Here is a 15,200-nt window from a genome sequence, read left to right as displayed (position 1 = left end):
TGTCTCATGCCCTAGCTAGTTAATTAGGATCAAATGACAATTGGGTCAACTTAAATAATTATGCCACATAAGATATACATTTTATCGATCAAACCATTAAATTATAATATATCATGAAAATCATTTATACCAAAATTGAACATCAATAATCATATAATTGAATAACACTTTGTTTTTGCATATTTTGAACAAATATAATGTTGATTTTCAAGTATATAAAAAGTGTAACAAATAATTTTGGATTAGCAGATGCTCTATAACATATAAGTTTCTAATCCAAGATTAATTTTTTTATAAAATTACATGAACAAAAAATTCCTCGTATACTAAAGTACATTATATTAATGCCGTTGGTAATGAAACAGTGGTAAACCCGGTTGACAAATAAAACATGCTAACCATGCATCATCATCGAAGAAGATTAATCTATTTGTTATACAAAAAAAAGCATATATACATGGAAGAAAGACGTTCACATATTCATGCTGAAGGGCACTCATTTTCCAGAGTGCAAAAAAAGTCAACTACGGAATCTCTTGGCTATCATGTGGAATAGTCAATTGCAGTATCACCTTCAACAAAAATGGGTATGTTAGGAACTATTTAAAAAAATGAATAGAAAATTCACCCTGACTTTTACCCTCCCTAAAGTGTAATAATCAAATTTAGGTTCATTACTTTGTGTAGAGTCAATGGATGATGTGCGCTGTGGGGTTGACAAAGACAACATATCTGTTACGGTTCGATAAAAGAAGTACAATATCCATTAGTTTTATGCCAAGGAAGGAAAATAATTGAAGATAAAACATAAAACAAAGGGGATACTTTAACAAAGATCAAATATTTTTACATAAAAACATATAATATTGTGAAACATTAGATGGTTCAGTTAAATATATTTAGTCAAATATATCAAACTATCTAACGATTCACAATATTATTTTCATATAAAAATATCATTGTAATAGTATCCACCACAAATATTCATTAGTGGATCAAAAGTAGTTATATCATATTAACTTTTTGAGGGATGTTGTGTGTACAGTCATCTGATCCCAAGAGGATGCACTATAATTACCTTTATTAATTATTGTAAATTGGTATAAGGGAAGATAATTACTTTAGAAGGAAAAATATACCAATAGAATGGCGTGTTCCCTTAACAGCAGCAAAATTCTTATATGTATAGCCAACAAAACTGAGATCTTGAGGAGTTAACAACTTCTGTAGCGAAAGAGATCAATACAACAATATATCATCATAAAGGATTCTAAAATGAATCATCCACCATAAATTAACGCGTATATTTAGCATGCAACACATTTTAATAGGGATTGACTAAAATATTTTTTGCAATAATAAAACCTTTCTATATTAAAATATTGAAGAATAATATGTTGACAAATTCTAAAGGATATGGAATTGTCACTCCTTGTTAACTACTTGGCTATTGAAAAATAAAGATTGCTACTTCTTCAAGTAAATAAAGTACATACTTTTCTGATCGGTCCTGATGCACTTCTAGTTGGTTTTGGTTGTTCTGCTTCAACCTATACATTAACATAACTATAACCATGTCATAATTGTAGCTAATAATACATAATCATACATGGAGAAAACAAACAATACAAAAGTTCAACAAAATATAAATAAGAAAACCTAAATAAGAAGACAACATACAAACAATAATTATCATGCCTTGTCATTTCGAAGATAGAATTATTAAAGAATCAAATATTAAAAATATTTGAATTTAAACCAATAACTAGATATCATAAATATTCACTTACCATTGTACAAATATAAAAAAAATTTCTAAGAATAAGCCAACTCAAGTCCACTTCCTTTTATTTTTAATTTTAAAATTTGAAAAATTAGGAAAATAAAAGTTATTTATTTTTTTATTTGTAACAGATCTATTTTTTAATTAATAAGCTCCAGTTGGCTGTACCCTAATTATCTAACATTACCGAAAAAAAAATGGAAATACACTATCTCACAAGCATACAATTCTGGAAACACATGCTATGTTCGTTGCTTTCACACTCTGCAGGTTCTCTGTCTGTGTTTCGCCACTGTGAATGCATAAATTGTTTTTTATTTCTTTTTTAATTTCATATTTAGAGTAATAAATATAAGGGTAATTTTATCCAAAATATAATAAGAAAAGTTTTTCTAATTTGCGCCTTAAGAACAACATACTATAAAAAATGTTTTATAAAAGTTATTGTAAAATTTAATACTTTTATATTTTTAATGTATTAGATACATTAAAAATATTAAAAAAAAATTATTATTATTATTATTATTATTATTATTATACTTTTAAAATATTTCCTTAAAACACAAGTTAACTAAATTTATAAAAAAATTAAAACTTAATAAAACTTTAAAGACAATTTTAATTTTACTCAAAATTTTTATACCAAAATAGTTCTTATCCCTAACTTAATCTATTAGTAAACTCAATGCAAAATGTTGCTACGGTATAGGTGAAAGAGGACAAACCAATTAGAAAAGAAGAATTCTTAATTAAATAAAAATACTTGACCTCATTAAATTTCATAAAATTTTGAGTGTCAAGCTCTCCATCGACCTGTGGTATAAATGCTGCCTCCATTTCATAAAGCCTATCCCATTCAACATTTTTGAACCAAGGATGAGTCTGGTCAATTCAGAACCACAATATTGTTAGGGAATATTGTAATTTTGTAGTAGAGAGTAGGGGAGAGGAAAAAAAAAATACATTTTACACACTTTAATTTCATATGCTCCATTAGTACCAAGCCTTTGTGGAGCATCAACAAGTAACCTACATATTAGATCTCTTGCTTCTGGACTCAACCTTATCTCAACTGGAAATTTTAAGTGATTTTTCCAATGCACAATCTGAAAACACTCAACACCGAAGCCAAAAAAAAAAAAAAAAAGCATTAATTTATATTATTACCATTAGTACTAGTGAAAATAACTGGGTAATAAATAAATACTAATAAATACTTTAGCATCACAATGAATAAATTAAAATAGATTACATGCATGCCCATGAATAATGAATGTTTATTTCTTAGTTTATTGAAATATTTAATAAATAAAGCACACAAGAAAAAAGAATATAAAATTTTTTTTTTACGATATTTTTTAACTCGATAGGCTAATGACTAATTTGCTGCGAATTTGAGTTCTTTTTAAAAGTTTATCGCTGACCAATAAATAGCTACATGCACAAGCTACCCACTAAACCAAGCCAGCTTAATTATAAAAGTTTTAGTATATTATTGTCCTTAATGTTTATTAAAAATTTTAAAATTATTTCTCTTATTTAATTTGTATTAATTTTGTGCCTAATATTTTTTAAGGTAATCAATTTTATTCTTCTATCCAAATTAATATAACATGGTGAAGATTGGAAAATGATGATATAATGATGGGTATCATGAGAATAAAAATTATTAATTTTAGTAGAGGGTAAAATTAATTTACTTTTTAAAAATTAGCTGTAAAATTGATACAAAATAAATGTTAAGGATAATTTTAAAATTTTTGACAAATAGTAAACACAAAAATTATATTTGATCTAGAGAAAATATTCTCGTTATATTGTTCAACATAATTTAATTTAATATTATTTATTATTTAACAGAGTTTAATTTAATATTATGCCATTAAGTCATGCACCTCTTTTTCTTTTTACACATCATGCACCTTTGATATACAAAACTCATTTGAAAAACATTTATTAGCCAATTTATTTTGTGCAGAATATGACTATCTTCATATATTAGCAAAGGATCCTGCTAAGAAGACAATAGATAAATATTCAATTGGCTCCCCGTACTTTTTTATTAGAAAATATCACAAACTGGATAAATGCTGTAAGCATTTATGATGGTGATTCAAATCAAATCTCCAAATAACTCACTCCCATGTTGTTGGGTTGCTAATAGTGAGTTCTTTAACTTTCTCACGAGGAAAGCAATAATGAACTAGATGTTTTGTGGTTGCCGTTTACTTTTAGAGAATTATGTTTGTTTCATTACTTATTAAACCAATTATTACTCTAAATTATAATCAAAATAATTTTTTTTTGTAATAGAAATGTTATTTCTTTGTCGTATAGTGTGAGAGTTTACATCTATATATAACTCATATTGTGACAACAAAAATATAGTTGAAAAGAAAAGAAAGAACAACTGGAAAAAAAATATAAAACCTTTCTACATGTTGTTATAGGATCATCAGAATAAAATGGAGGATAACCAATAAGCATCTCATACAATATAGCACCAAGAGACCACCTGTATCAAAGAAAAAATCACTTTATTTAGAAAAAAATATTACTATTATAATGAAGACATTTATTTACAAGGAATACATGACACCTTTCAAGGTAGAAGCTAATACAAAAGTGAATACCATATGATTCCCTTCACGAAATCATTTAAAAAAAGGAAAATAAGCATGGAATAATGAAAATGAAACATTTTTATCCATACTTTGTGTTAGCAAATAATTTTGTATACTGAAATGGATATACTACTTATCCAATTCATAATGATTCAGTTCTTTCTTAGCTTTAATGATCCATGTGGATTGTATGTATATTATATAAAAAAAGAAAACTTATTAAAATTGGATAGAAAGACTTTCATTAGCGTGTGTGTTTTCTTCCATTATCAAAGATGACTTTTAATTAGTATATGCCCGTAAAACTTAAGCACACAAACATGACAAGGTCAAGATATTTTTATTGCTTGCATGAATTCACGATCTTTTTTCTTTTTTTTTTTTTCTTTTTTTTTTTTATCTACAGAACTTAGTTTAACGATATAGTGTGACTAATTGATAGAACCCAATTTTATGAGATCAATTGAAATTTTAAGAAATTCTGATATCTTTAATTTCTCTATACCTTTTGTATTTAATTGCCTTTATTTGTGATTCTTGTTTTCTATTGTGATTGGTGACAAATTTCATGAATTCTTGCCACAATTTGAATATATTTGAATCTTTTATTATTTATATGGCATTTTGATGTGTTTGTTATTATTTTAGGATAAATTAAGATCAAGTGTTACTACGTACGCGGCAGTAAAATTGCCTGGTACGTTAGTGAAGCACGTGAGCTCGCGTTTGGACCCAAAAAGGATATAAGAAGTGGAAATCAAAGGGGCATAGTAAAAGGAGTTGTATTAATTAGGTTTTAGGTTATGTTTTCAGTTTGGGATAAACCACCAAAACCACTCCCAATTTTTGAATATGCTATCAAATATATTTTCCACTTTTGATAATAACAAAAATATCTTTAAAATATTATAAAATACGATAAAAAAACTAAAAAAATATTATTTTTTTATTTAAATAACTATTTAGAATAAATATAAAAAATCCAAATAAAAATTCAATCTTTAGATTTTTTTTTTCATTTTTTCTTGGTCATGAATAAAAATAAATCGCAAAAAAAATCTACTAAGCTGAAAGTTACCAAATTTTTAAAATTAAAAAGTCTCATTTTTTTAATTATACTTGCAAAAAATTACATTAAAATTCAATTTTTAAAGTATTTTTTAAAATATATATTTAACACAGAGTACTTTTGTCACGTTTTAAAATGTTTTGAAGACATTTTTTTCATTAATAAAAGTAAGGGATAGTTTTATCAAAAAATCAAAAACGAATTTGATAGTTTACTATTTAGTTTGTATTTCTAGAGAGAAGCTTCTTCTACTCTCTAAAAAAGTTTATATAGCCTTAGATTAGATTTTATTTCAATTTGCGTTCAAGACTTCAAGATTCAATCATTTCCTCAATTTTCATTTGGTTTGCACTCTTGTTGTTTTTCCCTACCTTATGTAATGAATGGTTTATGTTTGAATCTTAATTTAGAATTAATGAATAATGAATGATTTTTCTTTGGGTATTGTAAATTTATGTTTGTTGGAGTTGCTTTTATGTTTATTGCAAATTTGATTATCTTAGATTTAGATTTTATTTATTTGCAAGTTATGTTTTGATTCTACATATTAAGTGTTTGTTAAAATACTTCTAGTTGTTATGGAGTAGATTTATATTGCATTATGAATTGAGGTGATTTTGAGTCCCGATTAATTTTCATTGGTGATAAATAAAAGGGATGAATTTATATTGGTCTTCATAACACTAACCCACCTACCGAATTCCCTTGGTTAAATGGTTAGGACTACGTGAACTAGGATAATTAATTGTAGTTAAAGGTTAACCAATATGGACAACTCTCTTATTTATCATATTTACTTTAGCTTAGTGACAAGGATAAACAATTTTAAGGATTAAATCTAGCTAAGTGTCATAGTAAATTTTATAATGTTATATTTAATGATATTTATATAATATTTTAGAGTGTCCTAAAAAGTCTTAGAAAATTCTAAAAAATGTCAAAAAATTCTAAAAAAATGATAGAATATTCTAGAAGAACGTAAATAGGTATAGAAGTATAAAGATTAGTTTAGAAGAATCTAGAAGTATTTAGATAAATGTAGTATGTAGGATATTTGTAATGAAAATTCTAGATAATCGATATGGACTGTCGATTAGATTTAATCATAACTATCTGTTTAAGAGATAGATGACTATAAATAAGAATTGAGAGTTCTGTGATGAGTATGTAAGTTCTCTAAAAAATACTTGTGTAGAAATTGTATTTTAAGTTTTTTTTGCTAAATATTGAGGATTAGTCTAAATTGGTCTTAACTTAAAAAGTCGACTAAGTTTAAGTACCGGCGCAGTAAAATTGGAGTGTATCCAAAAACGTGACACAATGCTCTTTTAGTAATTGAATTTGATAATTTTCTTTTTCTAGATATTTTATGTTGCTTTTAATATAATTGTCATCTTTGGTCTTCCTAATTGCTAGGTTACTTTATTGCTTGATTTAGTTTTAGTTGCTTACAATTAACTGCCCAATTCTCATAGACTCATGGTCAATTAGGATTGCGCATTCTTGGAAGATGATCCGGAGCTAAAACTCCCAATTTGGCTTTGAATTTGTGATAATTTTCCAATTTGATTGGAAATCTGGATTTGGAATATTACTATAACGAGATAAAGAGTTTTTTAATTTCTCAAGCAGATTTTCACCTTTTTAAATTTGATCGTGGAAGTTGAGTTTGGAGTTGCTACAACAATATAACCAATTTAATTTGAATCCAAACAAAAATTTTCACTATCACCAATCAAAGACAATGCTGTTGCATTGGGGACTTGACTTATTGTGTAAATATTATAAGCAACATTTGGCTAGAAGCTAACTTAAAAAGGCATTGCAAACTTATGATTTATTCACATCAAAATAAAAGGTTACTGGGTCAAAAAATGGATAGATGTAGCTGAAAAGAAAGGCAAATAAAAACAAACCAGTCACATTCTGCACCATAGCCTTTTTTTAGAAGCACCTCGGGAGAAATATAGTCCGGAGTACCAACCATGGAAAATGCCTGCCATGAGCATATAGAACAAGATATGGTCAAAAGGATTATAAAAAAACAATATTCCATGCACTAACATGTGGCTATTGTCATTAACAAGGTATAAGAAATTTGTTTAATGTAGAGAGAAGGAAATACCAACTTCCTCCGATTCATTTGCCAATGTTGAAGTTGTTCAAGGGGACTTTTCCAGCGCCTTCCATTTCTTTTATTTGGGTTGGATCCATCAATGTCCATGGTATCATTCAAGTTCTCATCATCTAGAACTTCATTTTCATTTATAGATGATAAATTAGAACAGTCAAGTGGCTTGCAAAGACCAAAATCAGAGAGCTTCATATGACCATTTTTGTCCAATAGAAGGTTGTCAGGTTTTATGTCTCTATGGAAAACAAAAAGAAGATGTATGTATATTTACAAATTAAGCTTTTAAGGATAGAATAATCATAATGCAGTTGAAAATATAAGAATACAAACCGTACCGATGAATGTAATTGTGTTTATGAATAGACTCTATTGCCAAAACAGTTTGCGCAATGTAAAATCTCGCCATAGTTTCGGTCAAAATTTCCTCTCTCATAAGCAAAGTCATTATATCACCACCAGGTAAATACTCCATTATTAGATATAAGTATTCATCATCTTGAAAAGAGTAATACAGCTTCACAATGCACTCACTTGCAACTTCTGCAAGTACATTCCTTTCCGCTCTAACATGCTCAACCTAATTAAGATGGAAATGTACATACTACGGATAATTATTCTAAAACAAATTCAAAAATCAAAACATGAAATTTTCATACTACTACAGATACCGGTACACTGTTATTACAGTCATTTTTAACTTTTGATCTTATTAATTATAAAGAACATATATAATATATATAATTAAGATCAACAGTTAAAAATTACTGAAATATCGGTGTATCGGTATACTTGAAAACTTTTTCTACGGATAATATGAAACTTTACCTGTCCCCTACGAAGCATTTCAGACTTCTTCAACTTTTTCATGGCGTATATGTGACCTGATTTCTTTTCCCGACAGAGTCTTACCTACACAAACAAGTTGTACATGCAAACAACTAATGGTAAAGAGGTAGGAATACAACAATAGTAAAATCAATAGCATAAACTAATATATTAGTCATGAATTTCATAAAAGAGAATAAACAGATGACACTATTATTATATAAAGTGGTTGTGTATTAGTGTATATATCTACCTCGCCAAAGGCTCCTCTGCCAATAATTGTTAGAAGGTCAAAATCATCAACACATATTTTGTTTCTTTTTAATCGTATATACTCAGTCTCCTTTCGCTCTAAATCTTTTAATAGATTGATTTGTTCCTCTTCTGGTACATGAGAAGATGCTAGCTTCTTTTCTAGTACTAAACGCCTGCATATTATAAAATTAGAAAAATTAGAAGACCAAGATTCTATTTGCTATTTATTTTCATTTTCAATGCTATCTATTTCAATATTTTATAAATAAAAATGTGAAAAGTGAGAACATAAAAGAAGACTTCGGTACAAACCAATCGAATACTAACATTGAAAATAGATCTTCTCAAATTTTTTTTCACAATTGATCATGTAGTATGATCTCACAAAGTTTCTCTCACATAAATTTTATTGGTCTCAATTAATTTTCGTACCATCTAAAATCGCATTTTACAAGATTAATTGTGAGAAAAAAATTCAGAAGATCTATATCTTGGATGTAAGCTTTTTTTTTTCCTGTATATAAAATAACTTAGGATAGTCGATAAGCTATAAGAATAAATCTCTACATCCAAGTCATAACCCTAACCAAGTCCAATAAAGTATTTTAAATTCACGCGTGCACGTTCACTGCTGTCACTTCTTCTTCTTTTAAATTTGCGCACGCAGGTTATTCTTCTTCTTTTTTCCTAATGCTGCGTCTTCTTCTTCTTCTTCTTTTCCTTTTTCATTATCTTTCGCTTTCGTTATCGTCATCACCAACAATACCAATATTTAACTTCTTTATTAGTTCTGATTTTCTCTGATGCCATTATTAAATAATTTCGGTTCATTTCTTAGTTTATTTGATATTTTTTTGGATCCAAAATATAAATTCAATGTGTTTTTGTTGATGATTGAGTTTTTTTATTACTTGTTCAAATATGAACTAATTTCAGTTCATTTGTGAATTAACTGAGGTTCACTTGATGCTGCTGTTAAATATTAACCAAATTTTTTATTCCTTAAAAGGTTTCGGTTCATTTTTTAGTTTAATTTAGGTTCATTTGGTTTCATCTCGCTTGAAGTTGCTAAACTTGTTCATAGGTGGTTGTTTAGTTAGTTTTTATTCAAATCTGAACTAATTTCGATTTATTTGTGAATTAACTAAGGTTCACTTGATACTGTTGTTTAGTATTGGCCAAATTTTTTATTCTTTAAGAAATTTTGGTTCATTTCTTAGTTTAATTTAGGTTCATTTGGTTTCGTTTCATTTGAATTTGCTGAACTTGTTCGTGTGTGATTATTTAGTTAGTTTTTGTTCAAATCTGAACTAATTTCGGTTTATTTGTGAATTAATTGAAGTTCACTTGATGCTGCTGTTAAGTATTGACCGAATTTTTTATTCCTTAAGAAAATTTGATTCATTTCTTAGTTTAATTTTGGTTCATTTGGTTTCGTTTCGCTTGAATTTGCTGAACTTGTTCATGTGTAGTTGTTTAGTAAGTTTTTGTTCAAATCTGAACTAATTTCGATTTATTTGTAAATTAACTGAGGTTCACTTGATATTGTTGTTAAGTATTGACCAAATTTTTCATTTCTTAAAAAATTTCGGTTCGTTTCTTAGTTTAATTTAGGTTCATTTAGTTTCGTTTCACTTGAATTTCTCCTCCTCATCTTCCACTTTGTCTTTTTCTTTTTTATCTTTTTTTCTTCATATTCTCCTTCTTATTTCATTTTCTCAGGAGGAACACAAAGAAGTAAGAAGAGGAATGCAAAGGAAGAGGAGAAGAAACACAAAGAAGTAGAAGAAGGAGGAGGAAAAGGAGAGAAACGCGAAATATTTTCGTATTTAGAACATGTATTCACGTTTCACTAATGAAACTGATTTTTATTAGGTTTGGACTAACTTGATTGGATTTAGTTGCCAAAAAGATTTGGATGTGTATTAACTCTCAAGCTATAATAACTTTGTGCTTGCGTGAGTGCATGCGCAAGAATTGTATCTAGGTATCTCAAATAAAACTCTCTGAAAGGCTACAAAGATGATGTATAGGCTTATTAGGATATGAGATATTGGAATCCATAATTTTGAAATCAAAGTTTCACTTCTGCTCACTAAATATATAAAATAATATTTCATCTTTGATATGTGTTTGTGTGCAAAGTGCATGCGCCTTTCTGAACTAGGACCTCTTGTAAGGCCACAATATTCATAATTAAACAGGCATGCACACATGCATTGTGAGTACTCTTGATGATGTACAATACTCTGACACACTAAAAGACTTAAGTTTTATATGAACAATTTGGGGTGTAAAACAATAGTAGCACAACCAGAATGCCTTAAATGTTATTTGGAATCTAAATTAAAGTGCTTGGCTTAAATAAAACCTTAGAAAATATTTAAATGTTACTCCAGTTATTGATACATCATAGCCAAGAACAAAAGTTAAATAAACAAGATTTTTTTTCAGCCAAAATTTTATCAACAAAATAATTTAGAGAATTCAATGTCATCAATTGATTCATACAACAAAATCTGCTTAATGGCAGAAGGATTTTGAATTGAAGTATATTTTATGATGTTATTAAACACATAGCGATAATGCCTGAAAATATGTACAAATCCAACAACACATACGTATTAAGATAAATAAATTAACGTTTACATTAAAAACTTCAAATGACCATAGGTATCAGAAAAAAAAAGGAAAAAATTAAAAAGCCTTAAACAAAATGAAGATCGAGATAAAACAGAAATAGACATGTAATAATCACTAACATAATAGTGCACATATAGGGACAATAACTAATTAAACAACAAAAAACTAAAAACTTGAAAAATAATTTTTGTAAATAAGATTAAACAATCTTACATTTTTTATTTACCTTTCTTTGCGATCTTGGATATGTTTCATATGAGCCTTGTAATGGTTTTCAATGAATTCCTTAGCTACAGCAACCCTCTCCATGGTCAAACTCGAACCTGTGGTTCCTTCTTCCTCTTCCTCTTCCTCTTCTTCTTTCTCGTCGTCATCTTCTTTTTCTTCGTCGTCGTCAACTGCCATGGCTTCTTTCACCTTCCCTTCCCTTTCATCTTCTCGATGATCATTTATCTCCATGTCCCAAAAAGGAAAAAATAAATAAAAAACAAAAGCACTCTTCTCTTTCTCTTTGAAAATTGATAGGACAAGGAAGATAAACAGAAATAGAGATCTTGCTAAGAAAAACGCAACACAATTTTACATTACATGCATTAGAGGCTAGAGCGATGGATGTTTGCATTATTCACAAATACGAATCCTTCTAAAGGTAGCTATGTGTGTTTCTTTCTCTCTTGCTTTTCTATATGACAAGTGTTAAGCTATGATTGGTAGGTATAGGTGGGGACTAAGTAGGGAAGAACTTTTTGAAATAAATTAAAATAATTTTCTTTTTCTGGGTTGGGACGTAAATCGTTCAAGCCTTAGACAAATTACATACAGATCACTCAAGCTTTAGACAAATTGTATATAGATTTCTGTCCTAACCAAAAATAAAAAAAAAAACTAAAGTAGATTTATGTGTACATATTTATGTAAAGAGGAAGTACAGAGAGTCAATTGAGTATCTGTACAATATGTACAATCGGAGTTTAGGGATGTTCGATTCAGTAGGATATCAGATGTTTACTATCTCTCGTACTATGAGTGTATTGTGTTTGAGAAATTGGTAGTATTTTACCCTGAATATTCATTTTTTAACTTATATTAGGCCAAATAAATAATCTATTATACACATTGTACAAATACTCCATTAGCTCTCTAGCAGAATTCGTATGTAAAAAATTTATGATACCAACGAGTAAATGCTAAAATTGGTCCTTTAAATTTTACTCCAAATCAAGTTGATATTTCACATTTTTATTGACATCGATTTGATTGCATTTTTTGTAGAACTTATTAATACACATCAATATGAATCTATATGGTGTTAAGACAGATAATGAGTTATATAATAAAATGATGAAGGTTAGTTAATTTAGGATGGAATTAATTTAACTCATGCTTAAAATTTAAAAAAACTAATTTAAACATTTACTCTAAATCTCGTAAATAAAATTAAAATATTTAAACATTTAACTCCATTTACTATTTGAACATTATCCAGCATTACCTCCATGTAACTCTTCAAATGGCTTTCCATTTAACTATATTGATAATATTTAAAATGAGCTATCAAGACACTTACAATTATTTTCAGAACATTTGACAATTTTCTAATGTGTATATCATATTTTTTGTTAGGTTGGGTAGCCTTATTTCTTTTTTGTATTATATATTTAATATTAATATTATTTCTCTTTAGATGTAAACAAATAGTAAAATTTTTCATGTCAATAAATTATATCTCAAATGACATAGTCTTTTCATACTCATTTAAGAGATCGCGAGTTCAAATCTCTCTATCTTTGGTAAAAAAAATAAAATAATAAAATTTTTCATTCTCTTCTATTATTCACTTTTACACAAAATTTTAAAAACCGAACTAATCATTAAATCATTCTAGTATAATAAATAATATATAAAATTATAAAAAAATATTTAAAAATATATAAATTAATAAAATATAACATCATCCAAATTAAAAGTTTATAATCTCATCTAAATATAACACAAAAATCAAATAACAAAAATATTCAAATTTAAATATAAAAAAGTCAATATTAAGATTTGTCATCAATATTTAAATCAGTTAGGGACAAAAAATATAATACTAATATAACAATTTAATTTTAAGTGATAATAAATAGGTAAATCAAACTAATAAATCAAGTGATGATATCAAAATAAAAATAAATTAAAATAAAAATATTTAATCAAACATAATGACACATTACAATGTAGATTCTTTTAATTAAAGGACAAATTAAAATAAAAAGATTCAATAGAATATAATGACACATTATGGAGCAGAGATTTAATCAAATATAATAAAAATAATTGTCAAAAGAATAATATTTATAAATTTAATGATATTTTAATATTTTTTTAGAAAAATATATTATTTAATAAAAAAATAAATATATATTAAAAATACGAATCTTATATCTTATCATAAAAAAAAACTAAAAATATTATATAAATATATAAAAAAAAATAGAAAACATTGATGGGCCGGGCTTAAAATTTTTACCCGAGAACCCACAACTTTGTATGAGGAATGAGGACTTTCCTCAGCCCTCTCTCCTTTTCCCATACACTCTTCTCTCTTGTAAGGCTGCATATAAATAGGATAATATTCATATATTAACGATAATTATTCGTATTTGATCCAAATTTTGTAAATATTATCTGATCTATAGAATTATCACATCAAATTATATCTGATTTGTCTTATGATAAGATTAGATTGTGGATTTAGCAATGATATTTATAGACTTAATCTGCAAATCTACATATCCGCACGTCTCATATAAATAACATAGTTTAAAAAAATAAATTTTAATGTGATATGAATTTTATTGTGTTGTTTTATAAATTTTATGATATCTTATTTTTAATTTTTTATGTTGTACTTCAACTTAAAATAATTAAACTTAGATTTTATGCTATTTTTCTTTTTTTGTTATTCAAAAGAATTTTATTGATAATATTTTAGAAATAAATAGATTTAAACAAGTGAAAAAATATTTTTTTTCTAATAATTTTTTGTAAAAACAGTCAAACAAAATCTTAAACTAGTTTTTTTTAATTATGCGGATATACCGATATCGGATCCGATCCAATTCGCAAAAAATGTCAATACCATCATATCCAATATAATTCAATGAGTACAATAAGAATTAGATAAAATTATAGACTATATCTGATCCTCCGATAAAACCTTCCATAATTTATTCTCTCTCATAAGTCCATTCCCAGGTTTTTTATCTCACATTTTTTAAAACATCTCTGATCCCATAACCCTATCTTCATCCCTTAATTAAATATATGTTTAAACTTTTGTGTTTTTTTTTTCAAATTTAGAACACCAAACGTATCCATCCTTTCCATTTTACCTTTTTTTATTTTCTTTATACCTCCATTTCTTCTCTTTTTTCTACCTACACTGAAGAAGATGATGAAACTGTTGACGAAGAAGAACACCCAGTATCGTGACTGAATAGGAATTTTGAGGGTTTTTTTTTTATTTATGGTTTTTTTTTTTTTTGAGGATTTATTTAAAACTAAATGGTAGGGGTGTGTATGGCCCGGCCCGGCCCGAAAATCCGGTCCGGTCCCGAACACTTTAGGGGCTAATTTGATGTGATTTCATCGGGTCTAGGGCCGGGTATGGGTCTCAAAAGTAGATCCGGTCATTATTTCGGGTCGGGTCCGGGCCATAGCTCGGGTCACCCGAAATCGGCTCGGTGACCCGGTCATCATACACAATTAATATTTTGTGTTATTAGTGATGGATGATGGCTATTATTATGTGAAATTTAAGTATTGTAAACTTTAATATTTGTGTTATTAGTCATTATATATAAGACTATAAGTTAATGTTTT

General features: G+C 27.4%; 1 protein-coding gene across 1 annotated transcript; it reads right to left on the bottom strand.

Annotated features, from left to right (window-relative positions):
* Window positions 1–543: 543 nt before the first annotated feature.
* On the bottom strand, window positions 544–12,105 carry LOC107633135 (uncharacterized). Its single transcript, XM_016336771.3, has 13 exons — window positions 11,560–12,105; window positions 8,689–8,863; window positions 8,436–8,519; window positions 7,946–8,187; window positions 7,602–7,845; window positions 7,393–7,472; window positions 4,214–4,298; window positions 2,758–2,889; window positions 2,552–2,665; window positions 1,497–1,550; window positions 1,140–1,224; window positions 679–732; window positions 544–572 (listed from the first exon to the last, which is right to left on the bottom strand). Exons 1-13 carry the CDS (start codon window positions 11,790–11,792, stop codon window positions 544–546), a joined length of 1,611 nt encoding a protein of 536 aa, XP_016192257.1. The 5' UTR covers window positions 11,793–12,105.
* Between the last annotated feature and the right edge of the window lie 3,095 nt (window positions 12,106–15,200).

This window comes from Arachis ipaensis, chromosome B3 (assembly GCF_059453495.1).
Source record: "Arachis ipaensis isolate K30076 ecotype BB chromosome B3, ASM5945349v1, whole genome shotgun sequence".
Lineage (NCBI taxonomy): Eukaryota > Viridiplantae > Streptophyta > Magnoliopsida > Fabales > Fabaceae > Arachis > Arachis ipaensis.
This window is presented reverse-complemented; position numbering and strand designations above follow the sequence as displayed.

Bases quoted from the DNA above. Each gene is read 5' to 3' on its own strand.
- LOC107633135 (XM_016336771.3), bottom strand. From the start codon at position 11,792: ATGGAGATAAATGATCATCGAGAAGATGAAAGGGAAGGGAAGGTGAAA. The intron at 8,520-8,688 runs GTAGATATATAC...TTGTTTGTGTAG, and splicing joins GCAGAGGAGCCTTTGGCGAG to GTAAGACTCTGTCGGGAAAA. The intron at 1,225-1,496 runs GTATGTACTTTA...CTTTCGCTACAG, and splicing joins CATCAGGACCGATCAGAAAA to AAGTTGTTAACTCCTCAAGA.